Source organism: Nyctereutes procyonoides, unplaced genomic scaffold (assembly GCF_905146905.1).
Source record: "Nyctereutes procyonoides isolate TBG_1078 unplaced genomic scaffold, NYPRO_anot_genome, whole genome shotgun sequence".
NCBI lineage: Eukaryota > Metazoa > Chordata > Mammalia > Carnivora > Canidae > Nyctereutes > Nyctereutes procyonoides.
The window spans coordinates 3,089,749-3,117,737 of NW_026575121.1; the positions used below are offsets into that span (position 1 = coordinate 3,089,749).

Consider the following 27,989-nt stretch of genomic DNA (forward strand, 5'->3'; position numbering starts at 1 on the left):
CTCCACAAAAACTAGGTAAAAACAACTACTGAAAATAAGAGGAACATAAAGAATTCCATTTTAGGATGTTAGTGACTAAAAAATATTAAAGTACAAAAAAATCCCTTTTATCTAAATTTTCTGCTGCTAACTTAAAGAACAGATTTGTTAGCCCTTCCACCCATCAAAAAGAGCCTCATAGACATTACAAACTGATACCATGGAAATACAAAGGATTGTAAGTGACTACTATGAACAACTATACACCAACAAACTGGAAAACCTAAAAGAAAAGGATACATTCTTAGGAGCATACTATCTACCAAATCTGAACCATGAAGAAATGGAAAAAATGAATAGATTGATGACTAGTAAGGAGACTGAGTGAATACTCAAAAATATCCCAAGAAACAAAAGTCAAGATCCAGACAGCTTCACTGATGAATTTACTAAACATTTAAAAAAATTAATACCAAAACTCAAACTCCTCCAAAAAATAGAAGAGGAGGGAGCACACTTCAACATAATAAAGGCTAAATAAGATAAGCCCACAGCTAACATTGTACTCAACAGTGAAAAGCTGACAGGTTTTCCTTTAAAATCAGAAACAAGACAAAGATGCCCACTTTCCCCACTTTTATTCAACATAGTATTAAAAGTCCTAGCCAAAGCAATTTGGCAAGAAAACTAAGAGACATCCGAATTGGAAAGGAAGAAGTAAAACTATGTCTACTAACTTATCACATATTATACATAGAAAACCCTAAAGACTCCATCAAAAAAACTGTTAGAATAAACAAATTCAGTAAAGTTGCAGGATACAAAATCAATATACAGAAATCAGGTGAGTTTCTATGCATAAATAATGAATTAACAGAAAGAGAAAATAAGAAAGCAATCCTATTTATAATCGCATCTAAAAGAATAAAATACCTAGGAATAAATTTAAGCAAGGAGGTGAAAAACCTATACATGGAAACCTATAAGACATTGATTGAAGACATTGAAGAAGACAGAAATAAATGCAAAGATATCCCATGCTCATGGATTGGAAGGATTAATATTGTTAAAATGTCCATACTACCCAAAGCAATCTACAGATTCAATGCAATCCCTATCAAAATTCTAATGGCTTTTACACAGAAATAAAACAAACAATCCAAAAATTTGTATGCAACAAAAGATTCCCAATAGCCAAAGCAATCTTGAGAAAGGACAAAGCTGGAGGCATCATACTGCCTGATTTCAAACTATATTACAAAGCTACAGTAATGAAAACAGTATGGTACTGGCACAAAACAGACACACAGATTGGTGGAACAGAACAGAGAACCCAAAAATAAACTCATGTATATAGTCAATAAATTTGTGACAAAGAAGGCAAGAACATACAATGGGGAAAGGACAGTCTTTTCAGTAAACAGCCCTGGATAAAGTAGATAGCCACATGAAAAAGAATAAAACTTGACCACGATCTTACACAATACACAAAACATTACCCAAAGTGGATTAAAGACACTGAAACCATAAAACTCCTAGAAAAAAACAAAAGAGATAAGCTCCTTGCCATCAGTCTTAAAGATCTGATTTTCTGAATCTGACACCAAAAGTAAAAGCAACAAAAGCAAAAATAAACAACTGGGACTACATCAAAATAAAGAAGATTCTGCACAGTGACAAAAACCATCAACAATACAAAAAGGAACTACTAAAATGTTGTATGTCAATTATACTGCAACAACAACAAAAAAACCCTAAAAGTGAAACAATTATAATACCACTACTAAAATAAAAAGAATCTCATATTCTCGAGTATAAATTATTTTCAATTAAAAGTTATATTGGGATGTACATTATCCTAAAATACAAATAATAAAGATAAAACTAAGATTTGAGTTTGGTAGCATTTCCTAATTTCAAACTGTGCTTTCAAAAAGTTAAGAATTATTAAATCATTTAGCTACCTCTTCAGAAACACATGATAGAGAAATGCTTACAAAAGAAGTTTCAATACATGAATCATATGGGGTGGGGCTATATGGTAATAACTAAAATATATCACAAGATTACTAAAACGCATATTATGATATATTAAAATACTCCGTAATTGATACTATAATCTATTAAATAAATTAAAAACCTGATTCTCTTCAGCTACAACCAAAGGTTGACTTTATTTTTATAATATTTAGAGATCAAATACCTTCAAAATACTATTAACTTTGCAAAACTAAGAATAATTTTCTTTGAAATCTGAACACTGTCATTCAAAAACTTCACATCCTATAAAATCAATAATCCTATCTTCCTAAAAGAAAACAGCACATGTATCATAGAAACAGTAACAAAGAAACACTCCCTTTCATAAGGTCATTGTTACCAAAACATCCATTTAAATATCTAGAGCTTCTAAGATTTTACTTACAAAAAATAAAGACAGCATTAATTAAGGAAAAAAAAAAAAAACCTGAACTAATAAAAAAGGAAACTCAAAGAAAAACTAACTGATCTCCAAGACATGCCCACTCTTGAGAGAAAGCAATCTGCGTCTACGTGAAAGTCTACGTGAAACTTCAGTTAAGCTGTTAAACTTCATTTAATGTTAAACTTTACATTAAGCTCCAGAGAATGCCTTCGAGGCAGAATTTCCTGCCAAACTAAAGTACTTCAAAATAAAAAAGAGCTCCTATATCCTCAAAATGTTGTAGGAAATATTCAAAGTTTATTTGAGAAGAGAGATTATGGGGGTAGTGTTAGGGGTAGGGAGAGAGGGGGCAGGGGCGGGGTGGGTGGTGGGAAATAAACCATAAGAGACTCTTAGGGTATTAAAGAGGGCACTTGTTGTGAAGAGCACTGGGTGTCGGATGTAAGTGATGAGTCACTAAATTCTACTCCTGAAACCAATATTGCACTGTATGTTAACTAACTAGAATTTAGTTGAAATCAAAACAAAACAAAATAAAACAAAAAGGGAGAGAGAGAGAAGAGAAGAGAGAGATTATCATTCTTACAACTTCTATCATTTTCCCTTCTAAAAGTTCTAAGTTACTGAGTAGCCATGTTTGGAAAATATTCTTGTGCTCCAGATAATACATAAATAGAAGGAACTTCATGCAATTTGGACAAACAAAATCAGTTCTGAGCCAACATAATTATGAATACGATGACAGAAATTACTTTGCTAATTCCTGGGGGGCATATAAACAAGAAGAACAGAACATGACAAAACCATAGGCAGGTTATGATATTAAATAAAATGTTAACTACACAGTTATTGGAATAAGCCAAATTTTAGTAATTCTCCTGGCCTTATCCAATTTCCATGGATAAAGATTTCATGAGTCCTAACTCTCATTTGAATTTAAATAAGGAGTGAAGAAGCAAGCAAGCAACACAGATGCTACTTTTATCTTTTCTCTCTCCCTTTTTTGTACAGCAGGGGCCCTTCAGAAACCAACCACTCAGGTCTACAGAAATAGCAAATTGCAATGCACACAAGTCCAGGCAAGAAATGTAAATAAAAATGGGCTGAATATAAGAAAGACTGTAGAGATGTGACAAATGTTAAATCCTAATATCACATTCAAAGAAATGATCTTAAAAGCAGAGAGAAAAGATACAAAACAAACCAACAGTTAGATTCACAGATTTCTTTTTTTTTTTTTTTTTTAAATTTATGATAGTCACAGAGAGAGAGAGAGAGAGGCAGAGACACAGGCAGAGGGAGAAGCAGGCTCCATGCACTGGGAGCCCGACGTGGGATTCGATCCCAGGTCTCCAGGATCGCGCCCTGGGCCAAAGGCAGGCGCCAAACCGCTGCGCCACCCAGGGATCCCGATTCACAGATTTCTTAAATAGCAACAAGGAGAACCAAGAACTGTAAAGTATCTACAAATATGTAAGAGAAAGAATCTAGAACTGAGATTCAGCTAACCTATCTTATAAAAAACAAGAGTAATACTTTAAGACAAAAAACCCCACAAAACAAAAACCTTATAAGTTCACTCCAAACTAATCCTCACTAGAGGAATTATTAAAGTATGTAACTGAAGAAAGAAAATGAAATCAGAAATGAGGTCTAAGATGCAAGAAAAAATGATGAGCAAGGCAAAAAGCAAACAAGAAAAAAAATCTAAAAATAACACTACCAAAATAAAACAATACTACCAATGATTAATCTGGAGGGTTCAAAAAAGCAAGAAGTAAGATGATAGACAAGGACATGTCCATTGGGAGATTTTTTTAAATCTCAGTATTTTAACTTTACTTTAACATTTCTTTGTCAAGATAACACAATAACAATGTTTCACTTATGGCTTACATTAAAATAGGAAATCAGATTTTCTGATGGTTGATCACTTGCTGCATTTAAGATCATCATTAATTGTTGGATAGTATTCATTACGGTCCTAGAGAAAAAAAAAAGAGGAAGAAATATTAAACAGTGAAGGAAAACAAATAAACAAAATGTTTCTATTTCAAAGTTAAATGAATCTTTCAATCTCACTATTTCCTAATTATCTTTAAGAAGTTCTCTGAAATAAGACTTTACAAAACCCTTCATTTACTGTTGCTTACAAGGAATTTCATTTTATTTAAAGAACATGTTCCATAATCACTAAGTTTCTGATTAAGGAACGGACACATTTATTTACTAATAAAACTACTTTAATAAAACATTAATTGGCCAAATTAATATTTTAAGAAGAAAACATATAAACTAGTATCAAAATGATAATTTTAAGAAAAGATTACTACAATTAAATATTAAAGTTTTTCAAATAAAGACAGTAGGATATACCATAATTCAAATGAAGAAGCATGTGACTTTAACAGAGGTCTTCAGATGAAAGCATAATTTTAGAAGTCATCACTGTTAAAGCATAAAATCGGGTCAGTCCTTTAAGATTTATTTAATTCTGTAATTATGTGTGTGTGTGTGTGCGTGTGTGTTGTAGAGTGAATTATAACGTTCCAATTTTGGAGTAGCAGTACATTGCCACAGCAGGTACTGTTTATTGATGCAAAGAACTATAGAATGTTTATGGCTGAAAGATTCTTGAAATATTGTTTACCAAACATGTTCAGTGAGCATTTTCTTTTTCTTTTTTGTGACTTCAGTAAAAGTTAGAACTGATGTCATTTGCTCAGTCTGAAAAAAGAACTTGTCTTTAAGTTTTTAACTTCTTTTGGTGAAAGTTTCCATTTAGGAAAAAAGATGACAAATATCCCTGATATTTTGGTATCTTTCTTATTATTAAACCAAACTATTATATCTCTCTCAACCGATATTTATACGTTCTCACCTTTCAAATATGATTGCTTCGATAACTTGTACGTCTCCTAATCCACTTAAGCCACAATGACTAAAGCCACAAATAACTGCTGACACCAAAAGATCTTTCTCACTTGTTCTGATACTTGATTTCCTCGAAGCATGTGACACTCAAACACCTGCACTTTCCTGGAAATTCCCTCCCTCGGTCTTTTTGGCTTCATTCTCTGGGCACCCCTCCCCCTCATTCTCCCTAACTTCTCTCTAGCACATAAATGCTAACACTCTTTAGGGCTCAGCCCTTAGGCAGCCATTCTTGCTACTATACTTTTACTTCAGGCAAACTCATGTATTTTTATGGTTTTAACTTTCCCCAATTATTCTCAAATCTGTAAAATCTTTGTCCTACTACTTAGTACTTCTTCATGGCCCATAATGCCTCACAAATAATATTCTAAATATGAATTCATCAAATATTTATCAAACCTATTCTTGTTCCCGGTTCAGATCTTCAGCATTTCTCAACTGAATCACTACAATAGAGCATTCCAAGGATTCTAACTATGTATATGGTAGTAGGGTCTAGGCATGTATAGTTTGGAAAAAAACCACCTCCTTAGGTTACTCTAATTTGCACCCTTGGTTGGTTAAGAACTATTGTGACAGACTGACAGGTCTATTTCTCACCATGTCCTCCTCAGTCCATCCCCTCACAAACTACTACCACATAAACTTTCAAAAATCAACTCTAATTTTATCCTTACTCCAATTTAACACCTGTGTATGGCAAAAGGCCAAATCGTGCACAAGCTAAAGTCCAAACCTATCAGCATGGCATGTAAGTCCCCTTCAGGATCTAGTATTCACCTCCACTCCTGTCATTTCATCTTGCCATTGAGTGAGTTAGTACAGAGCTGCTAATCATTCCCCAGACACATCATTGTTTTATATTTCCATGCCTTTGCACATGCTATTCCTACTCCCTAAAATGCCAATCTCCTGTGTCTGTTTCAAAATTCAGTTCAATAAAGTCCTTCCTATGCCATCTCATTAGTTTGTTAAAAGTTTATTACTCTACTTTACACTTACACAGAATTGTATCTTTATGTCTGCATAATCACTTGAAAAATATTACTGATTGCCTACTATGAACCATGTATTACCCTAGGTACTATTAAATGTTGAACAAAAAAGTCATGGTCCACATGGTATCAACCTTAAAGGCTATTATGGGTACTGGCAAAAACAGGCAAACACACAAATTAATTTTTAATTACAAATTATGATATACACTATGAAGGACTAGAACAGTGTACTATGAGAAAGAAGGATAAAGAAAAATACCTCAGAGAGAAATCTTTTAAAAAGGAATATTTGTGCTGAACCTAAAGGAAGAGTAGTTGTTGGTGATAACAGAAACAAAAAAAAAGAAGGAAGAGTTTCAAGAAGAGGGAAAAGCAAGTGTGAAGGTCCTCAAGTACAAAAGAAGAGCTTCGAGCATTCAGGAAACTGGTCAGTACATAATGAGCAGGGAAACAAGATGAGGTCAGAGAGGCAACAGTAGCTCAGTCATATAAGGTCTTGTAGGCACTGTGAACCAGTGTGTATTTCAAATGCAACAGGAAGCAGTCAAAAGTTTTAAAAGCAGGGTGAACATGATCTGACCTACATTTCTAGAAAATTATTCTGGGGCTCTATGGAGAATATATTTGGTGGTGGGGAGAGGGGAACAGTGAGGAGAGTAGATGTAGCAAGATCAGTTAGTAGGCTACTGCAAGAAATCCAAAACAAAGAGAAAGAGATTCTGGACAAATGTGGTGAAGAGTGCAAATGGAGGACAGGAGATGGACTAGAGGTATTTTAAAGGTAGATTCAATAAGACTTTATAAATGTGGAAAGTGAGGAAAAGGACATTAAAAGGGTTCCAATCCTTCTACGTTGCATGCAGAGCAAAGAGTGATGTATCTTTTCTTTTTTTATTGACTGAGATGGAGCACATTCCCATTCTAGGTTATATTCCTTAAGTACAGACAGAACTAGGTTTAACAATCATATCCTCAGCAACTAGTAAAATACCTGTCAGACAAAGAGCACTCAATATATATTTGTTCCATGTACATACAAATATATAACAGAACAAATGAACAAACCCAAAGTACTATAAGGCATTGAATAAATAATTATAATGAAAATCAAAAGTAAGAAAATTCATACCTAACTGGAGTCTGTGGAAGAATCACATTTACCTCTTCATCAGAGTTACTTTTTCGTGGTGTTCTCTGCATTTCAAAACTATATAATGATAAGCAAAGTCATTCAGATTGAAAATGCACAATCTGAGCCAAAAGAGCAGTATATTTTACTTGTTGCCTCATACCATCATACAAAATCTTAAGTCAATTACACAGGTGATAGGAAAACAGATGATTCAAAAGCTGCTTAAATAAATAAAACTTTACACTTTTCACCACTGTTTTTAAAATGGGTTTCTTCCACTAGGTTTATGAAAAACAGGTGCACCAATCATTAACAAATTTTTAAAAATGAAAGTTAGGTGCTATCTCTAGATGTTAGATGGCATTACAAACCAAACTGTTCAGTATTTAGAAATATCAAAGCTTGAGGTGTTCAATCATTATGCCTTCTAAAAACTTTACTTTGACTTAAATAATAACATTTTAAAAACATTTTGTGTTTAACCAACAAATTATATATATTTTCAGTTACAAATTAAAGGATTTTATGGTAAAGACATAAAATTAAACATACTTATAATCATTTGATTTTTTTGTAATTAATCTCAATCATTCCTACTTTATAATTCTACATAATTCAAGAGAATACACTTTCAAATTAACATTTAAAAAAAAAAGAACCAAGTAAATAATAGTTTAAAAAAAAAAAGCGTGGGGCCAAAGAAAGAGACTACCACTTAAGTAAATTACTGCAACAATTTTCTTTTAGTGCATGTTTTAAAATTATATTCAGCTTAATAATAAAAAAAAGTTGCTATAGAGAACAATTCAGAGAAATTTTCTATTAGTACATTATATGCTTAGAATACTGTTTACCTTATTATTAGCTTTACAGAAAGGCATGTGAAGTAACTTATTATAAATGAAATTTAAAGATGATGAAGTTAAACAAAAACCTATGTAATCTATCTATATTAAAATGAACCTATCGCCAGGGGAAAAAAAAGAAAAAGTACCTGTCTGTAGGATCAATCTGAAGAGTTTTATCATGATCCAGAAATAATCTTGCATCAAAATCCTTGTTTTTAAGGTAAATCTCTTCATATTGTCTAGACAGACTTTCCACCTCAAAAAAAAAACAAACTGATGATTAATTAATCTTTTCGTATCATTACATTTCTCAATCCACAGAAGTACAGATGTAAAGAAATCTTTGTACATACTTCCTTTTATAATATACATAGTTCACAAGCAATAAAAGTAAAGCATATCTAAGTGACATTAAAACTTTCCTATTTTTTAACTCCAATTTTAAACAGATTTTATGCATGCACATCATTCATTAGAATTTTATGTAGACAATGACCACCAATAACACAAAACAGTACTGAGATAGACTCTCAGTAAGACAAAAATAGGTGATATTATAACCACTTAATTGTCAAGATCCTCCAAACATCCTACACATCCCTCACTGTTAATCCTCCACTATGCTTATCAATCTAAAAATATTTTTGTTTTTTATTTTTTTAAGATTATTTATTTATTAATACAGAGACAAGAGACACAGAGAGAGAGAGAGAGAGAGAGAGAGACAGAGACACAGGCAGAGGGAGAAGCAGGCACCATGCAGAGAGCCTGACATGGGACTTGATCCAGGGTCTCCAGGATCACGCCCCAGGCTGCAGGCGGCGCTAAACCGCTGCGCCACCGGGCTGCCCTAAAAATATTTTTCAGAAGTAACAAATCCTCTTGATTATATATTCCGCTTACCTTTTCTAAATCCTTTGATGCACTCTAACTTCCTTTAGTTAAGTATCTTGGGCAAGAGTATTAGCCCAATTAACACATTTGCACAATGTATTCCTAATCTCAGATACTTCATTTGCTAGAATCTGTAATTCTATCACAAGTTCTGATTCATAATTTTCTAATCATAATTTAAAAACGAATGCCCAGTGGACAACTATATTTGGCAGACTTCTGCTATGACTTTTAAAGTCTGAGTGTTTCTAACCTTAGAGAACTCAAATTGTATTTCAAAACGAGTGGCAGGAAGAAATCTAGTTAAATGTAAATTTTTTGTCTATTTAAGATTTTTAGGTAGAACAGTCATTCATGTTGATTAAGTTTAATCATTGTTCCTGCCTGATCTTAGTGAGGCACTAATTATCAATCACTTATTTGACTGGCAGCTATTAATGCTATATGAAAAGTGCTAGCATAAATGTAAAGTTTATCTTAAAATTTCTAATAAAACTAATCCACTCTAAAAGAAGAAAAATTACAATGAGTGTCCAAGATTCTTTACAGTTGTGAACAGTCTATTTTTTTTTTTGGTACATAAGTTGATAAGAAAACTCCATAATACACTTGGCCTCTTTTCTTGTCTCTTGTCTATCTTACCAGTCTTCTGCCCTGTATCCCAATCTTAGTGAATTAGTTGGAGTTCACAGAAGAAACCACACTATCACATATCAGTGTCCCTTTGAATCTATTAATTTCTACTACTGGAAATGTCATTTCTCATAAAGCTACTCAGCTGAGAAATTACACCTCCAAAGTTTTCCACAAAACTGATCTGCCCCACTTTGGATTAGATGGCCTCCTCTGAGATATCACAGCGATTTGTTCATACTTCTATCAAACTCGTGCAGACTCCTGTAGTGTCCCATTTCTGTGTCTTTCTCCCACTACCACCTTAACGACAGTGACTGAGTTAAATCTCTTATGAATAATATCTAGCACAATGCCTGGCATATATTAAGCACTCAATAAATAACTGTTGGATGAATAAGTTTATTAATTCAAGGACTAGTCACCAAATCGGGTCACAGAATCAGCAGACTAACCGACTTCGTGTCTTTTGGTCTTGGTAACTAATGCCAGGTGCTTCTAAAACAGTGGTTTATCCCTGAGTACTTGTTCTTCATCATTTATCTAAGCATCTCCACATACTTCATCTTACCACAAAAAGTTCTCAGTTGTTCTGTTCTCATTGAAGAGCAAGACATTTGAGGCAAAATGTGAAAAGAGACAGATGGATGGCACACCACTAAGGTAAAACATTTCTGCAATATAATCATAGCTATTTCAAGAGAATTTATCTTTAAGTAGTTTAAAATATTCAAAAGGGATGCTCCACAATACAGTAATGCCAATCATGTTGAGGGCATCAATCCATGGATCCTATGCTTAAGGATGTGTACCAAACTAGAAACAAATTTGTGCATATTTTGTTATACTTAACTATAATGGCTTTCAGAAATTCAAAAACCTACACTTAGATTTTTGAAAAATTTCAGTAGAAATCAATACCTAGTGCAAATTACAAATGGTGCTTATTTATATACCCGAATATATATATATATATATATATATATATATATATATATATTCAAAAAGTTTTTCTATTACTTATATAAAGTTAGTTCACCAAAATTCTACTTAGGTTTCTTTTCTTGAGAAAAAAAAAATTAATAAAAAATAATTTTAAGAAATTAGCTACTTCTCCCTCCCAAAACACATTAACTTTTTACTAATTAAGTTTTCTTTCAGATTACCTCTGGAAGTCCATTAGAAGCTACAATTCCAAGAGAATTCATAAAAGGTATGAAATTTTTGAAATAAACATTTTTCACCTGAAAAAGATAAAGTTACAACATAGCCATTAAAATAAAAAACTTAATCTGTCATTATTAACACTAAAATGAAAGTGTTAACTGACTACTGATCAATGACATACATTGAACCTAATGATGCTTGTTTATAATTCAATTATTTACTTTTTAATTATGTGAGGCAGATTTCAAGTCTTAGAATGGGAGTAGAGAATTGTTAATGAAATAGGATTTATAAGAAGAAAATCCATTGAAACCAACTTCAATATTCTATATTTAAAAGATGATGAAAAGATGGCTTGAAAAAATTAAGCAACTTGACCAAAGTTATACAGCTAGGAATGGGCAGAGCTAGAATTAAAACCCAATTTATCATCACAGGCAAGACTCTTCTCTTCTTTAGACTGTTTCCGATTTCTTCCTAAAGCATATTTTTAGGCCACTTCACACTCATCATCTGATAGCTAGCTTAGGAAATAGCAAGTCAATTATTTTAGCATAAATTCAGGAGAATAACCTGTTTCACCAGAAAATAATTTCACACACATAAAGAATACCCAGTAACTCAATTCAAAATCAAATAACAATATTTTGTAGACTGATGCAGTTTCATACAAAAGCACCCTACATTTATTTAACATGGATAATGAAGGCTGTAATCAGGAAACCTGAGTCACGTTCCTGGCTAAAAATTGCTATACTGGCAATGTGTTACAAAATTGTGTGTGTGTCTGTTACAAAATTTTAAACCACTTATTTTCACTTCCTTTTACAAATTTGAGGTCTACATTTATTAAGGTGGAAATAATATCAGTTTATATCTTCCACTTCATAAATACATTGCAAGAATTAGACTTCTGTAATACTTACTAATTTTGTTTTCTGATTAACTCCCATTTAACTTGAGTATTTACAAAGTGGGTAGTTCTACTTAACCATTTAGTGTTAACTAACCAATAATTATATAGCCATAAATGTAACTAACCAATAGTTATATAACTAAAAATGCTATATCTAAATAATCAAGTGTCAATTAATATCAAATACTACCAAAGTTTTTAATCAGCTGTACTTTAAAAATCATTCCTATATTCTAAATTACAAAAAGTTATTTAAAATGAAAAAATTTTAAATGGCTTATGCCTGATTTTAGAAATGAAATTTAATAAGTAGTTTTGAAAGCCAGAGGATTAATAACCAGGAATTAGAAAACTGCATTTATATATATTCATTATCTTGAGGGAGTTAGCAATAGACTGGATTAAAAAAAATATTTCAACTACATTTTTCAGTTTATTAGCAAAGATTGTCATTCTAGAAAAGTAAAAAAGTAAATATAGAAGTATAAAGCTGATAAATCTATAACCATAGGTGTATAGCTATACCTTTATTAAAATAAACAAAAGGCACAGTGCTAACATTAAGACAGCCCGATAAACCATTCCAATACTTCTTAAACTAGATTTTGAGATCATACTCCATTCCTTCCCAGAGTTGACAGAAAAATTTCAAAGATGCGACATCTCATACAACTATCTGGTGGAAGTGAACTGTGGGCAATATAACAACCTAGGAGAGAAACAGCATAGCAGACGGAAAGGAACAACTGGTAGCAGGTTTCCCAAAGTCTAGCCCTGTTAGTAATTAGCTATTCAGTCTCTAGAAGCTCATTCATTGACTCATTACTACAAGGAGGCGGAGTACATGATTCCTAGGATTCCTTCCAATTCCAACACTCCAGATTCTACGAGCAAGATAAGCGATTCCAGGGTGTTCATGTGTATTTTCTACCAGCCTTTAACATCTACTGTAGTATTTGGAAAGGGCGTGTAGGCTGAACAGAAATTTAACGTTGATATTACTTATCACTAAACCAAAACACCAGGGTTTTCTTAGCAGGGTATTTTAAAACATTAGGAATCATCAGTAACCACAGAGGAATCAAAGAACAAATTCATTTGAAAACTACTGCCATAATGATGTATCTTTCAGTGATTCCTGAGTAAGGGAGCTACCTCTCTTTAAAATCAAAGTAAGTGAATATGAAAAATAAATTTTTTCTAAATATTTTGCTGCAAAAGAATTGGCACTAATTACAAAAGCAAGCTTGTCATGAAAGAAGTATATACTGATAGGAAGAACTTACATCTAAATCTACTTCATTTTAAAGAAATCATGAAGTTAAATTACCTCATCTATATTACATTCATGTTCTTTACAGAGAACTTCAATAATTCTTGTATCATTTTCTAGTTGTTTTGCTATCCGTGCACTCCTGTTCTGACCTCGCCTTGGTGTTCGAGGTGAACCATTAAAAGGTATTACAGCTGTTTCTGTAAAAATGGTAAATTAGATAAGAACAATTGTACATTCCACTGTATAAAATAATGAAGTATTCTAACTTGGGAGATCAGAAATAATCTTAGTAACATTCTGCTACTTTTATTTATTAGGCTTCATTAAAAGGCTAACAGTTTCATCTATTTATTGAATATCTATTTTAAGTTATGTACTGATAATAGTTTTTGGCATCCCTATTCTCTTCTACCCCCAACTAGTCCAAAAAAGAAACTATAAAATATTTAAAGCCTGATAGGCAAATATGGAGAAGGCAAGGGAAACAGCCAACTTAAAAACTAATTCTAAATGTATCCTATACTCAGTCTGTAAAGAGGAAAAAAATATTTTCTATCTTGAAGAGTCTTAAAAAGAATAAGTATTTATGGACTCAACTGCTAGACATAGTATAAAAATAAATAATTTTTTTAAGTTTGAGCAAATACCATAATAAATAATGTTTTTTTAAAAGTATGTAAATATTATAATATAATAAAGGGTGATTTAAAAAAATCTCCTGTATTACTTTGAGCATTCCCAGTTCAAACTGAAAGTGAATCCAGCTATTAAAGAGGTAACAGATCACTAGATATGAAAATCATTAACTGCCTCCAGGCCTGACCAACAATTTACAGGAAATTGAGAGAATACAGCAACACACTAACCTATATAAAAGGATGCAATCAGAAAAAATTAAACCACAAGAAACTCCACAGAATAAACTATCTAATTATTTAATAAATAAATTATAAGGAAAAAAAGAGAAAGATGAATGGAGAAGGAAGTTTTTTAAAAGTCTCCAAAGTATATCAACCAATCATAAGGTAAAGATCTTATTTAGATTCTGATTTAGCCAACCTATAAAAAAGTTTTAAAATCACTTTTATAAGACAATTGAAAATCTGGACACTAACTAGGTATATGGTGGTACTAGGTTAGGAAACAGTATTAAGTGATTTTTAGGTGTGATAATGGTAGTTATTATGCTTTTTAAAAAGACTATGTTTTTGAAGTACATACTAAAATTTATAAGGATGAAATGGTAGGCAAACATGTGCTTCAAAATAATATAGTTAATGCAACTGGACAGCAGATGGGGCTACAGACTGACCAAAGTTATATGCTGAAGGTGGTAATTAAGTACATGGGGGTTATTATACTATTGTCTACTCTTATATTCACTTGAAATTCTTCATAATAAAAAGTTAATTAGAAGTTTACCTTATTCAATTTATCACCTCATCCTGGTTTCTCTTTAAGACAGCACTTAGAAAATTAAAATGTACTTTCAAATAATCCGAAAGAACAAAGCCTGTCAACCTAAAATAATATCTGACATCAACTTACTAAATTTGTAACAATGAAAAAAAAAGTGAGGGAAAAAATATCATCTTGCAGACTCAGAAATTTTTAAAATATATTTGTTTTCTATTTTTTTTTCTCCTGTTTTGTATGTGGTTTCTGCTACTGACCTTTTCCTGTCAAACCATATTCAACACATTTTCAAAATTCTGCTCCAGACTTCATTTTTTCATGAGGTTATTGTTCAAGAAGATTAATTAGGCTTCAGCTTTTCAGGCATTTCCAAAAACACTGAGACTTCATGTTTTGAATTGTCCTCTATTATTTTTAGTATTATTAATACTTTAATCATTTTAGGACCAACGGATCAGTTCAGCTTTACTTAAGTTTACATTTCTCTGTAGTATAAGTGATTTTGAAATTCTACTGTTGATGCCACCAAAAGAAACAATGCCATTTTAAGAGGAATATACTCATCTTTCCTTAATGCTATCTATTCCAGCAACAGTTGTTTTTTTTATTTATGTTTCAGTTTTTTTAGTAACAGTTACTTTCATTTAAAAACACTTCCCACCTCATGATCCATTAAGGTAGATCAATTACAATTCATATGCAAAAAAAAATTTAGTCACATAATAATCGTAGCATCCAATAACACGAATTAGGTAATCTCCTCCTGCAGAATGAACTACTCTTTCTCATGAAGTTTCACTCCTATCTCTGTCTTACCTCTTACTGAGAATATCCTACCACAACTTCCCCTAACACCCAAATGCTATCTACTCTTCAACACTCATTTCAAATCCACCTTTTTTATATGATCTTCCTTGGTCTTCACCAGCTAAAAATCTTCCACACTTCCTGAACTCTCATAGTATTAATGTACTTTGGCCCAGACTACTTACTGATGACTACCTTGTTTTATCTCTACTATTATATCTTATACTACTTGAGGGCAGAGTCCATGTTTGATTTCTTTTTTATCATCCATTCAGCTCTAGAAGTATGTTTTGGTTCTAGTCAACATTAAAAAAACAATTGTTGGGTGATGATGTAGGAGATGCATAAATTATGTACAATACTTACTGTATGGTTCTTTAAGCAATGCAGGAGGTGAGAGTTTAATAAAATAGTCAAGGACACAGAGCATTAACTGAAATGAGATGACGAGATCATCCTCCATTTGTAACACTTCCCCTGAAAATAAAATAGGTTTATAATGTAAAGTAACAGATTAGAGATTGAGATTGAGATGTTTAAATAAGGGAGAATTGTGAGCATGGGAATATGCACATATTGATTTGTTCCAGAATCGCTAGAGGCATGTTAAAGAACTTAAATTTTTTTTTTGTTTTGCAAGAACTCAGATTTGAAATATATAAAAATACACATATAAATATATGAACTTATGAAATTATAAATGAAGCGTAAATCTACTATGAGAATTTTACATCTAGCTATTATTATTATTATTATTATTATTATTATTCATGCCCTATGTCTACATTCATTTTGGTTTTTGCTTTTTATTTTTATTTTTTCTTTTTAAGATTTTATTTATTTATTCATGAGAGACACAGAGAGAGGCAGAGACACAGGCAGAGGGAGAAGCAGGTTTCATGCAGGGAGCCCGATGTGGGACCCGATTCCAGGACCCAAAGGTTACGACCTGAGCCGAAGGCAGATGTTCAATCACTGAGTCACCCAGGCATCCCAGTTTTTGCTTTATTTTTTTTTAATTTTTATTTTTTTAAATATTTTATTTTATTTTTATTTATTCATGAGAGACAGAGAGAGAGAAAGAGGCAGAGACACAGGCAGAGGGAGAAGCAGGCTCCATGCAGGGAACCCAACGTGGGACTCGATCCCGGGACTTCAGGATCACGCCCTGGGCTGAAGGCAGACGCTCAACCACTGAACTACCCAGGGATCCCCAGTCTTTGCTTTTTTTTAAACTTATTTCCAGTTTTGGTAAGAGCTATGGAATTTATTATTTCTAAAAATAATTTTTTTAAAGATTTTATTTATTTATTCATGAGAGACAGAGAGAGAGAGAGGCAGAGGCACAGGCAGAGGGAGAAGCAGGCTCCATGCAGGGAGCCCAACCTGGGACTTGATCCCGGGTCTCCAGGATCACGTCGGGGGCTGAAAGCAGACGCTCAACCACTGAGCCACCTAGGCTGCCCCTGAAAATAATTTTGAAGTATGATACATGGTAAGCTTTAGTTCTATTTATTTATGAAACTTCATATTTTTTATTTTAACCCCTTCCAAGATGTTACAATAACCAAAGCCATAATGAGCTAACAACCGAAAAACAAAATTAGCATATAACTGAAGTCATCTATAAAGTAATTATTTTGCACAAAATCCTATAAAGTTAATACAATAAATACCCAACTAGAAAGCGTAAGGAAATAACTGCCTATAATACTTGAGGAAAAGAAAAAAAAAAAAACCTGAGGAAAAAAATAGGGCAGGTATACAAATCATGATCAAATACAGTGATGATATATTTGCTTGTTGCTCTATGCTGTGTAGTATTTTTATTGTTTTGTGTGTAATATATTTTTTTAAAGATTTATTTATTTATTCATTCAGAGACAGAGAGAGAGAGAGAGAGAGAGAGGCAGAGACACAGGCAGAGGGAGAAGCGGGCTCCATGCAGGGAGCCCGATGCAGGACTCGATCCCGGGTCTCCAGGATCACGCCCTGGACTGCAGGTGGTGCTAAACTGCTGCACCACCAGGGCTGCCCCTGTGTAATATTTTTAAAAGAAGTTTAATTTGGCTCACTATTTTCTTGGTATCTGATTACTAGACCATTAATAATCCAAACAAATACTGAAAGTATAGAAACAATGTGAGAAAACAGATAACCCTGCATCAGGTAGGTTTTTTATTTTTTTTTTATTTTTTTTTAAAGATTTTATTTATTTATTCATATGAAAGACACAGAGAGAGAGGCAGAGGGAGAAGCAGGCTCCATGCAGGGAGCCCGATGTGGGACTCGATCCCTGGTCTCCAGGATCACGGCCTGAGCCAAAGGCAGGCGCCAAACCGCTGAGCCACCCAGGGATCCCCTCAGGTAGGTTTTTTAGATCCATATGTATACTGCAAACATGTTTGTAATAGACTTAGAAATTATTAAGAAATACCACAGAGGTAAAGAATGATAAAGGACTTGGAGTTAAAAATAGTAGGGTAAAGTCATATCAAAGAATTGTCCTCCAATACCCAATTAAATAAAATGAAAAAATGTACTAAGTGACAGTAACAACATCAAATTTGAGAGCTATTGATTCAGAGTATCTTCACCTTCTCTTCTAACTTGGAGGGAGTAGAAATTGCTAATGATAGAATAAGGTAAAGCAGAAGAAATAAAGGAAAGCTAACTTTCAGACAAACACAGAGATTCTAGTGTGCAATGCTGAACTGGGGACCAATCCAAATCCCAACACAATCCCACTATGGAAACAGGATGTAATTATCACTAGAAGTGTTCTATTTTAGAGTTCGTTTTAACAAAAATCTTAGAACGACAGACTCATATCATTCCAGATGAATTCTCCACTTTCTCTCTCAACCTCTGACTAAAAGTATAATAAAAAGCCTGTACATGCAGGGGTGCCTGGGTCGCTCAGTCAGTTAAGCATCTGCCTTCAGCTCAGGTCATGATTCTGGGATCCTGGGATCGAGCCCCCCCTCCCTCGGGCTCCCTGTTCAGTGGGGAGTCTGCTTCTCCCTCTCCCTCCCCTCTGCTTGTGCTGTCAAATAAATATAATCTTAAAAAAAAAAAAAAGCTGTACTCATTTTGTATCTCTTTAGAAAACACAATCAGCCAAAGATAAAAATGCAAAGTGAGTGAAAAGAGATTTATTCACACTACATCAGAGAAAACAGAACATCACACACCAACCACAGCAGAGAAAGTAGAACATCAGGTCAGGGCTGCCCACATAACATGGGGGAGGGAGTAACATGGGGAGAAGGGAGTAGGCGAGAAGCACAGCGATTATGCAAACATACTACAGAAAAGAAAAAGAAAAGAAAATATAGAGTCACAACATACAAAAGGAAAAAGACAGAGAGAGAACTTAATCTAGAAGATAATCTATCAGAAGAAAATGCCCTAGGACTCCTTGCACTAAGAAATAAAAAACGAACTGTATAAAAACAACAAAAAGCTAAGGAAAAACTGAGAACCAAATAACACCATTAAAATATAGTTTAGCTCAAAACAGAAGAAAGGCTTGAGACAGAAACAGTTCATAAATAAGAAAAAGACCAAAGAACAGAATAATAAGAGAAAAGAAAGTAAATATGGAGGACAAAAACAATCCAACATAAGATAGTTAAGTTCCTGAAACATAACAGAATAATACCTAACTGAATAGAACAATATTTTAGGGCAGCCCGGGTGGCTCAGCAGTTTAGCGTGGACCTCAGCCCACAGCCTGACCCTGGAGACCCGGGATCGAATCCCACGTCGGGGGGCTCCCTGCATGGAGCCTACTTCTCCCTCGGCCTGTGTCTCTGCCTCTCTCTCTCTCTCTCTCTCTCTCTCTCTCTGTGTGTGTGTGTGTGTCTCATGAATAAATAAATAAATAATTTTTTTTAAAAAAGAACAATATTTTAAAATGTAGTGTGTTAAGAGGTTTTTGAAATAAAGAGCAGAACCGCAGTTTAAACAGAGGTACCGTGTTAGAAGAAAAACTAATATGGAATAATAAAATCAAGAGCTATTCTAGTTAAGGTACTGAGCCTCAAATTTAAAAAAAAAAATCAAGTACTCGGAAAGTGAGTGAGGTGGAAAATTAAAGCTAGTCTCCTATTTCTCAACAGCAATGTTCAATGCCATAAAACAGTGTCCTGAGGAAAACTAGTATGACACAAGAATAGCATAGACAGCCTAGTGGTCCTTCAAGTATAAAGACTACAGACATGATTCATAAACATGACAAATACAGGGAATATAGGGCCCAAAACCTTTTTTTGGAAAATTCCTTCTTGGTAAAAACCAGCCAGCTAAAGATGAATCAAAATAAAGAACTCAGAAATGGAGAAGTTATAATAGAGGAGTGGTGATAAGCTTAGAATCCAATGATATACAGAAGTGAGACTAAACAGGTAATTATAATTATAGAATGGAATATAAATGTCATTATCATTGGTAATGTAATGATAATAAGCAAATCTGAAAGTGGGGGATGGAGACGTAACAGGAAGAGCGGTAATACTGTTCTAACATTCTTTTTCTTCAAAGCAGATTAATATAAATTGCTTTATGTCAAAACATAAATACAATAAAGATTCTAACCTTAATTTTTTAGTAATGCTTTTTCATAATCTTAGAAAAATATTCTAGGAAATAATACTGTTTAAGTGACAAAACACTGATCTAAATTTAAGTAATTCCCCCCATTTCGAATATAAATAATAGTGAAAGGGAATATAAGGGAAGGGAGAAGAAATGTGTGGGGAAATATCAGAAAGGGACACAGAACATAAAGACTCCTAACTCTGAGAAACGAACTAGGGGTGGTAGAAGGGGAGGGGGGAGGTGAATGGGTGACGGGCACTGAGGGGGGCACTGGACCGGCTGAGCACTGGGTGTTATTTTGTATGCTGGTAAATTGAACACCAATAAAAAATTAATTTATTAAAAAAAAATTCCCCCCATTTCTCTTATTTTTTTTCTGTAAAGTTTGAGTAAAATTATATAAAATAATTTATTATTTGAATTATGTATCATGAATATGTATCATTTTAATAAGAGTAACTTTTTTTAAAAAGGAAGAATAAAAGGATATTAAAAGCAGAAATAAAATTAGAAATTTCCAAAGCTGCTTACAGTGCCAGAATTACAAGAACTTATTAATAGGTAACAAGCCACTCAGAGGTTTGGGGGGTGTGGGGGAGTAACATTAAACTGAATAACAAATTTTGAATCTAGTCCAAAAGAATTTTTATTACATTTGAAACATTAACATGTAACAAACATAGTGACTTTACCTTTAGCTAGTAAAAATGTGATCCAAGAAACTTTTAGCACCAACACAGAGTTTATTTCAGTAGATATCCTAGTAAACAAATAGAAAGGAGAAAAAAAATTATTCTGACAGTTTCCAACCATCTTTTTTCCTTTTTTTACATTATAGGCCTAAGTTGATTGCATAAGAAAATATAACCCATTTTAAATGCACAACTTCCACATTAACTCAAGTTGTCTCAATTTAGTGTTTCTACCAAGATATTTATATTTAGCCCATAAAGTAGCATATATTTTATAAAGGAAATATTTAATATTTATATTCTAATCTAAAAAGATGCACAGGAAGTGGTATACTATGATATACTTGGTTTCTAATTAATACTTTTCTGCTCTTTTCTAATTAAAATCAACACTTAAGCAGAAAAATACAGGTTTGGGTGACTCTAGTTTACCAATTTAACACTATGCCTTGATAACCTGTTGGTATTAACATCTTGAATAGATTAATATAATTAATAAACATATAATTTCCCTTTGTATCTATCATCTTCAATACTACTAGTTCAGTGAGGCAGAAAATCTCATATACTACATTCTGTTTCCAAAGAAAATCTCTAGAGCTTTTACATGGGTATTCTGTTGGAGTATATATCATACATTTAAAAAAATAATTTGGAAATTTTAATATACACTTTCACATTTAGTCACACAAACTATGCTCTCAGTCTTAATAAAGTTAATAAAGTGCCAATAACAAACACTAAAAAAAAGGTTAAGTCAGTGAATTTGCATGTTTCCCAGAACTGGTGATATGTTGCACTGAATCAACTTCCACCCTATTAGTTCTCCTTGTAGTAAAGGGCAGATATTTCATATCATTTTCTTTGTGAGAAAATAAGTAATATGCATAGGGTTTAAATCTACAACCTTAATTTATGAAGTAGCATGCTATAATCAATCAAACTAACCCTGGCATTATCAACATGTTTGTGATTTTTCCAGAAAAATCTTTTAAGAAACCAAAAAGATAAAAATAACATGTTCTGAACTACTTACAAACTGCTGGGTTGTGTCAAATATATAAGTTCACATGTCCTAAAAGGAAGAAATAATTATATTAACATTATGGCTTTTTTAAAAGTTACTTTTAAATTCTTTTCATAATTTAGGGATCAATTTTATCATGCTTTATTCATCTTATTTCAAGAAATCTACATTTTAGGAGCATCTGGGTGGCTCAGTCAGTTAAACGTCCAACTCGTGGTTTTGGCTCAGGTCCTGATCTCAGGGTTGATGGATGGAGCCCTGCATCGGGTTCCAAGCTCAGCGGCGAGTCTGCTTGGGATTCTCTCCCTCTTCCTCTGCCCCTCCCCCTACTCATGCACACACTCTCTCTAAAATAAATAAATCTTTTTTAAAAAGTATACATTTTAAAGACCAAAAAAGTATAGCACTATTTAAAAAGTTAAGGTAGCTTTTTTCCAATACATGACATTTCACATATCATTGTAATATCTAATTACAAAAGGACTGGATTCCATATGTGCATTTGTAACTCAGAATACATTTTGTAGTTAAATCTTCATCTAGTGAGAATCCCAGAACAGGTCATAAAAGCTTATTTAACTATTAGCCTTAATAAAATAACTCAGTTTAAAAGTATTATAAAGCCTTTGTTTAGGACAATGGCATAGTAAGAATCTCCATAGATCTGCTCCCCAGTGTAATAACTATAATTGGTTGAAATTACTTAAAAAAATCATTTAAAGTCTCTAGAAATTCTCCTAAGGGCATAAAGCAAAAAAGGAAACATTTCTTCAAGAAAATCTACTAACTCTTGGCAAGAACAAAAATAGTCTGTGAAATTCAAAGCAAAACTCACTTCCTCCGCCCTTCCAGTTCAGCATAATGAAGCTCTACCTTGGGCAGGTGCAGCTAAGACACAGGACTCCCTCTCTCCCCAGCTATCAGCCTAGGACTATCACTCTGGGAAAGGAAAGTAATGAGCATTTCTATTTACTTCCAGCTTTGTGTTGCAGAAAGCCTATACCAGGCTAGAGGGCTCCCTTCCTCCACTTAGCCCCCACTCATAGGGCAAAAGTTCTATTACAGGCACAGCAGATCAAAAATACTGAGGCCTTGACTTCTCTTACCCCAATTAGTTCACAAGACAGAGGTTTCAGACATGAAAGGCAATTTGCAAAGACCAAGGACTATTACCTCTTCTCAGTAACACTCTTAAAGCAAAAGTGACATTCCAAGAGAAGAGGACACTGTTCCCATTCTGATCTCCTGAGCAGTGACACAGAAAAGTTACCCAGGGGAGAGGCAAGTCTTAAACACCCCCCCCCCTTTCTTTTTTAAATTCAAAAGACATCAAGAATGTGGAAGTGAGGGAGAGTAAGGAAGAAGAGAGGAGAGTTGAGCACGGAGCCCAACATGGGGCCCAATCCTAGGACCTCGAGATCATGACCTAAGCCAAAGTCAGACACTTAACCAACTGAGCCACCAGGCACCCCAAGAAAAAAAGAGTTCTAAGCTCTCTCCAAGGGAATTAACTTCATTTAGAACACAGTGTGGGGACTTTCAAGTCTAAGTGCTAAGGAAAACAATGGAAATTTTGGTGATGAGCAAGTTAAGAGGAGGCTAGTAGTTCTATGAAAGCAACAAGCTAAATTCTAGACCACTTAGGAGAGAACCAGAGGAAGACACAGCTAAGGAGAGCTCTCCTGGAAAAAGAACAAGCCTTAAGGCTGATGTCAAAGAGTATTCTTGCAAAGGAAGCCAAACTTAATTGGATCAGACTGTGAAGCAATTTGAGATGTAGGATATTGTCAAAAACAGCAAAACAATCAGTCAGCAATTAGTGGAAGGTAACAGCTAGGTATTAACATGAGATCAGGAGAAAAGACTGTCAAAGAGAACCCCTTGAAAATGACTCACCCCAAAGCGGCTGCCACATGCCCAATGGCTACACTGAAGAGCACTATCACAGGCTACACACTATGGGACAAATAGACTTCACTAAAATAATACAGCAAGGCCACTATAAACAAACAACCACAACAGAAAGCCCCAAGAGAAAGGAGAACCAGTACCTAGACTTACTATAGTGTTTTCAAAAATGTTTTTAAAAATAAATGAAATATGCAAAGTTGGAAAGTATGAGGGAAAAAAACAGGCAAAAGAAACTGCATTCAAGAGAGCCCAGGTGCCAGACATAACAAAGACTTCAAAGGAGCTATTGTTAATATATCCAAAGAATTAAAAGTAACCATGCTTAAGGAAGAAAGATATTCTGACATTGTTTCATCCAATAGAGAATATCAATAAAGAAAAATTATTTCAAAAGACCCAAATGGAAATTTGAGTTGAAAAGTACAGTAACCAAAATGAAAAATTCCCTAGATGAGCTCAACAGTAGATCTGAGCTGGCATAAGAAAGAAACACCAAATTTGAGGTTAGGTCAAAAGAGATTATGTTGTCTGAAAAACAGAGGCGGAGGGGAGAAGAAAAATGAAGAGGTTCAGAGAAATGTGCGATGCCAAAAAAATACATCAACACATGTGTAATGTGAGTACCAGAAAGACAGCTGGGATGGGGGAAGTGTTGGGGGGCAGAAAGAGCAGGAAAAATATTTATTTTTTTTAAAGATTCTATCCATTCATTCATTTGACAGAGAATATGAGAGAGAGAGAGAGAGAAGTGCACAAGCAGATGGAGTGGCAGAGTGAGAAGCAGGCTCCCACTGAGCAGAGAGCCTGATGCTGCCTTGATCCTAGAACCCCACAAGTGACCTGACTTGAAGGCAGCCGCTGACCGAGTCACGCAGGCACCCCTAGAAAAAATATTTAAAGAAATAGCTGAAAACATCCCAAATCTGATGAAAAACATTAATCAACACATCTAAAAAATATAAACTTCAAGTAGGATGAATGTAAAGAAATCCACAGCCAGATATAACACAGTAAAATTGTTTAAAAATAAAGAGAAAATCAGGAAAGTAGCAAAAGAAAAATGATAGAGAATGTATAAAGGAACCCAATAACATTAACTGATAATTATAGATTTTGAGGGATTAATTTTTGCAGAACAGATTTTTCTCAAATATTGGCTTACAGAAGGTTTTGCTTATTATACTAGTAACATATCCTCTTTAGAAATGTAAGTTACTCATACAAAATCTTGATTAACATTTTGCTACTTCTTTCCCAGTTACTTCATTCAATACATCAGAGTCAATACATTGCTTCATTCAATACATAAGACTTCCTTCTGTAGTTTTAATCACATTATATCCTGCTTTATTTATTTAACATTAGAAGTATTTTTCTCATTTTGTTTTTTTCTCATCAAATTTTATATTTAAAATTAGAAGCATTTCCCCATATTGTTATTACTCCTCATCAAATTTTATTTTATATTTATAATACTTAGTGTTTAGAGCGTATTTGTATCTTACTCTTTATTTTGGTCATGCATAAATAGGTTGTTTCTAGTTTTTCGTTGGTTTAAATAATATTGTGATAAAAATCTCTAAAGCTCTTCTTTATTTAAGATAACATTCTTAGGACAAGCTCCAAGATATGAGTTAAAAGGCATAAACAACTTTAAAGGACAGAAAAGCATATAGGAAAATCCTAGTTAGGTTAAAAAAAAAAAAGAAAAAATTACATATGCCATATAATTAACATAAAACAATCTCCAAAAGAAAAATATTCTAAATATGAAAACTGGTTACCTCCAATATCAAAATTTAGGGTGATTCATATTTTATTTATGCTCTTCTGTTTTCTAAGTACTTTATAATTAGTCTACATTCCTTGTACAAATTAATTTTTATTATAATAAAAAAAATCCTCTTTTTTCTGTGCAAAGAGATTTTACTCCACCCAAGAAAAGGCAAAAGAAAATAATGATGGCCAACGTGACTTTATTACAATTTAAAACAGGGAGCAAGAAAAATTTCTTCAAATGCCCTAGGCCAATCTTGATTTTTCTCTCCACTTTTCTTATCCTCTAGCATATCTCTAAAGTGTTAGTGACATGTCAATCAGAAAGAAGGAAAAGGAAAATAGAGACATCCTTCTGAGAAGATGCTTCTTTCCAGCTCTATCTCCATACACATTCTCCCTAGAATATTTAAGGACTTGCCTCTTCTTCCCCCTCCCTTTACAACTATTTGTTTAGCTAAAATATTAACTTTCATATATTCTCACCAAAGTGAAATGAGCCCCCAAATGAACATAGTAATAGGCACATGTCAGATTTGGCATTGTACCAGTGGCAATGACGACGTGGCTGGAAAATGTATTAAAAAACAACTCAAGTTTATCTGAATTTCATCTTTCTCCCAGTTAAACAGTAATGAAAAGTCTCCTAAACCACCAATGAGAATACAAACTATAGCTTGGTAGTATAGGTCACGTACACCTTCTACTGCCAGTATGTTTTTCTCTTTCTAAATTAAATAACACCTTTAGGAAGAAGTTTAAATTTAGGTCACTCCTCCACTGAGAATTGGAAGTCTTGGCAAAGAAGATTAAAGTCTTTGTTAAAACAGATGAGAAATATGAAAGGATAGTATAACAGTTTTAGAGGAAACATTCAGAATGTGTACTACTGGATAAAAAAGAATGCTAAGAACCAATTAAAAAAATTAGTAACAAAGGGAATAAATCTAAGGGGTTATACCGAATAACTTTACTAAATACAGTTCTCAGAATCTAATCATCAACAGTAACATGAAAAACTGGGTTACAGTCCTAATAAAATTTTAACTATACCTTTCTTTTTTTTTCTTTTTTTTAATTTTTTTTATTTATTTATTTATGATAGTCACAGAGAGAGAGAGAGAGAGAGAGAGAGAGAGAGGCAGAGACATAGGCAGAGGGAGAAGCAGGCTCCATGCACCGGGAGCCCGACATGGGATTCGATCCCGGGTCTCCAGGATCGCGCCCTGGGCCAAAGGCGGGCGCCAAACCGCTGCGCCACCCAGGGATCCCTTAACTATACCTTTCTAATTTGCTGTAGAGTGCACACAATACATCGTACTTCTTCAATAGTCTTGACATAGCATTATCAACTTTGGTACTGGTATCAATTTCTTTCAGTAAATCAAAGAATCTGTAGACACTACAAAGAAAGGAATAGAAAAAAGTGAATCTGTAATTGAAAAAATCATTTTATTTCACTTTCAAAGCATAGTCATTTCAACTCAAAAGTTTATTCACTCTACACCAAATCACGACCCTATCCTTTGGAAGGAACTACTTTTTGCATTTTACTAGTTTGAAGAGTAAAAATCAACTAGCTTCAACCTATACCCCTATATCTTTATACCTACTACACCTACAACAATCTATACAAAAAAAAAGTTGTTATGATAGGCATACATATTTATTTCTACACCTACATGTTTTGAAAATCTTAAGTTCACATCCATTTATCCAATTCCAAAATAAAACCACATGGTTTATTCTAGTGTTTCCCTTTCCATATTTATAACTCTTCTTTGACAGTGAGAAAGCTGCGATCCATTTATCTTTATTTACTCACTTAGTCAATTCCTCTGCATATAACTACCTTCTGTCTCCAAAGCTACCGACTCTCCCACATGGGTACTGTCCTCTCCTGCTCAGACTGACTCTCCATCCTAGACTGCCCTCACCATTCCACATGGAAATCTTCCTCACCGTAGTAGGGTTCTGACTCCCCAGCCCAGACTGCACTCACTTCACATGTGGTCTCGCTGCCCACACACTTTGGTCTCTGACACTGCATACCAAGCAGGCCATATCAGGCCCCTCACCCTCAAGCACATCCATATTAATCCCTTTCTCATCCCACTTGGGCTCTAACATTCTTCTCTGGACTCCATACTTTCCCCTACCATAGATGCACATACCTACTTTCTTCACCCATCAATGGTTTTATGACTGAATTGTTGGGGAAGGGAAAAGAGAAACTGATTAAAATTTTTAGGTTCTTTAAATAATGGCTTTAAATCATTCTTTATTGTTTTCTATAAAAAATTAATCTATTTGAAATATTAATACATTTTCCACTAATGAAAAATAGGGCACTAAAGATAGCAATCATCAGCTTCATCTCACACATTCATTTCTAATCAAGTTTGTCTAAGGAATTATACCAAAGCAGCTAAATGAATGCAAGGGTAGTCAGTCACCAGGCCCACCCATATGCCCTCTAGCAACTAATGAGTTATAGGCTTCGTTCTAAAAAATGAGCTGGACCACTCAGACATTTATCTCGAGAACTGCAAA

At 33.7% G+C, this 27,989-nt stretch overlaps 1 protein-coding gene across 2 annotated transcripts in view; it reads right to left on the bottom strand.

Annotated features, from left to right (window-relative positions):
- Positions 1-27,989, bottom strand: part of RB1 (RB transcriptional corepressor 1) — a 140,246-nt gene that overhangs the window by 79,947 nt on the left and 32,310 nt on the right. Inside the window, exons 4-12 of one of the 2 annotated variants that reach the window (XM_055335859.1) lie at positions 26,719-26,838; positions 21,759-21,797; positions 20,723-20,790; positions 15,795-15,905; positions 13,260-13,402; positions 11,013-11,090; positions 8,466-8,575; positions 7,469-7,546; positions 4,301-4,388 (exon numbers count right to left, since the gene is read on the bottom strand). In XM_055335859.1, the coding sequence (XP_055191834.1) occupies positions 4,301-4,388; positions 7,469-7,546; positions 8,466-8,575; positions 11,013-11,090; positions 13,260-13,402; positions 15,795-15,905; positions 20,723-20,790; positions 21,759-21,797; positions 26,719-26,838 (835 nt within the window). Of the gene's footprint in view, positions 1-4,300; positions 4,389-7,468; positions 7,547-8,465; positions 8,576-11,012; positions 11,091-13,259; positions 13,403-15,794; positions 15,906-20,722; positions 20,791-21,758; positions 21,798-26,718; positions 26,839-27,989 lie in introns of those variants that run through there. The other variant, XM_055335860.1, reaches the window with a different exon arrangement.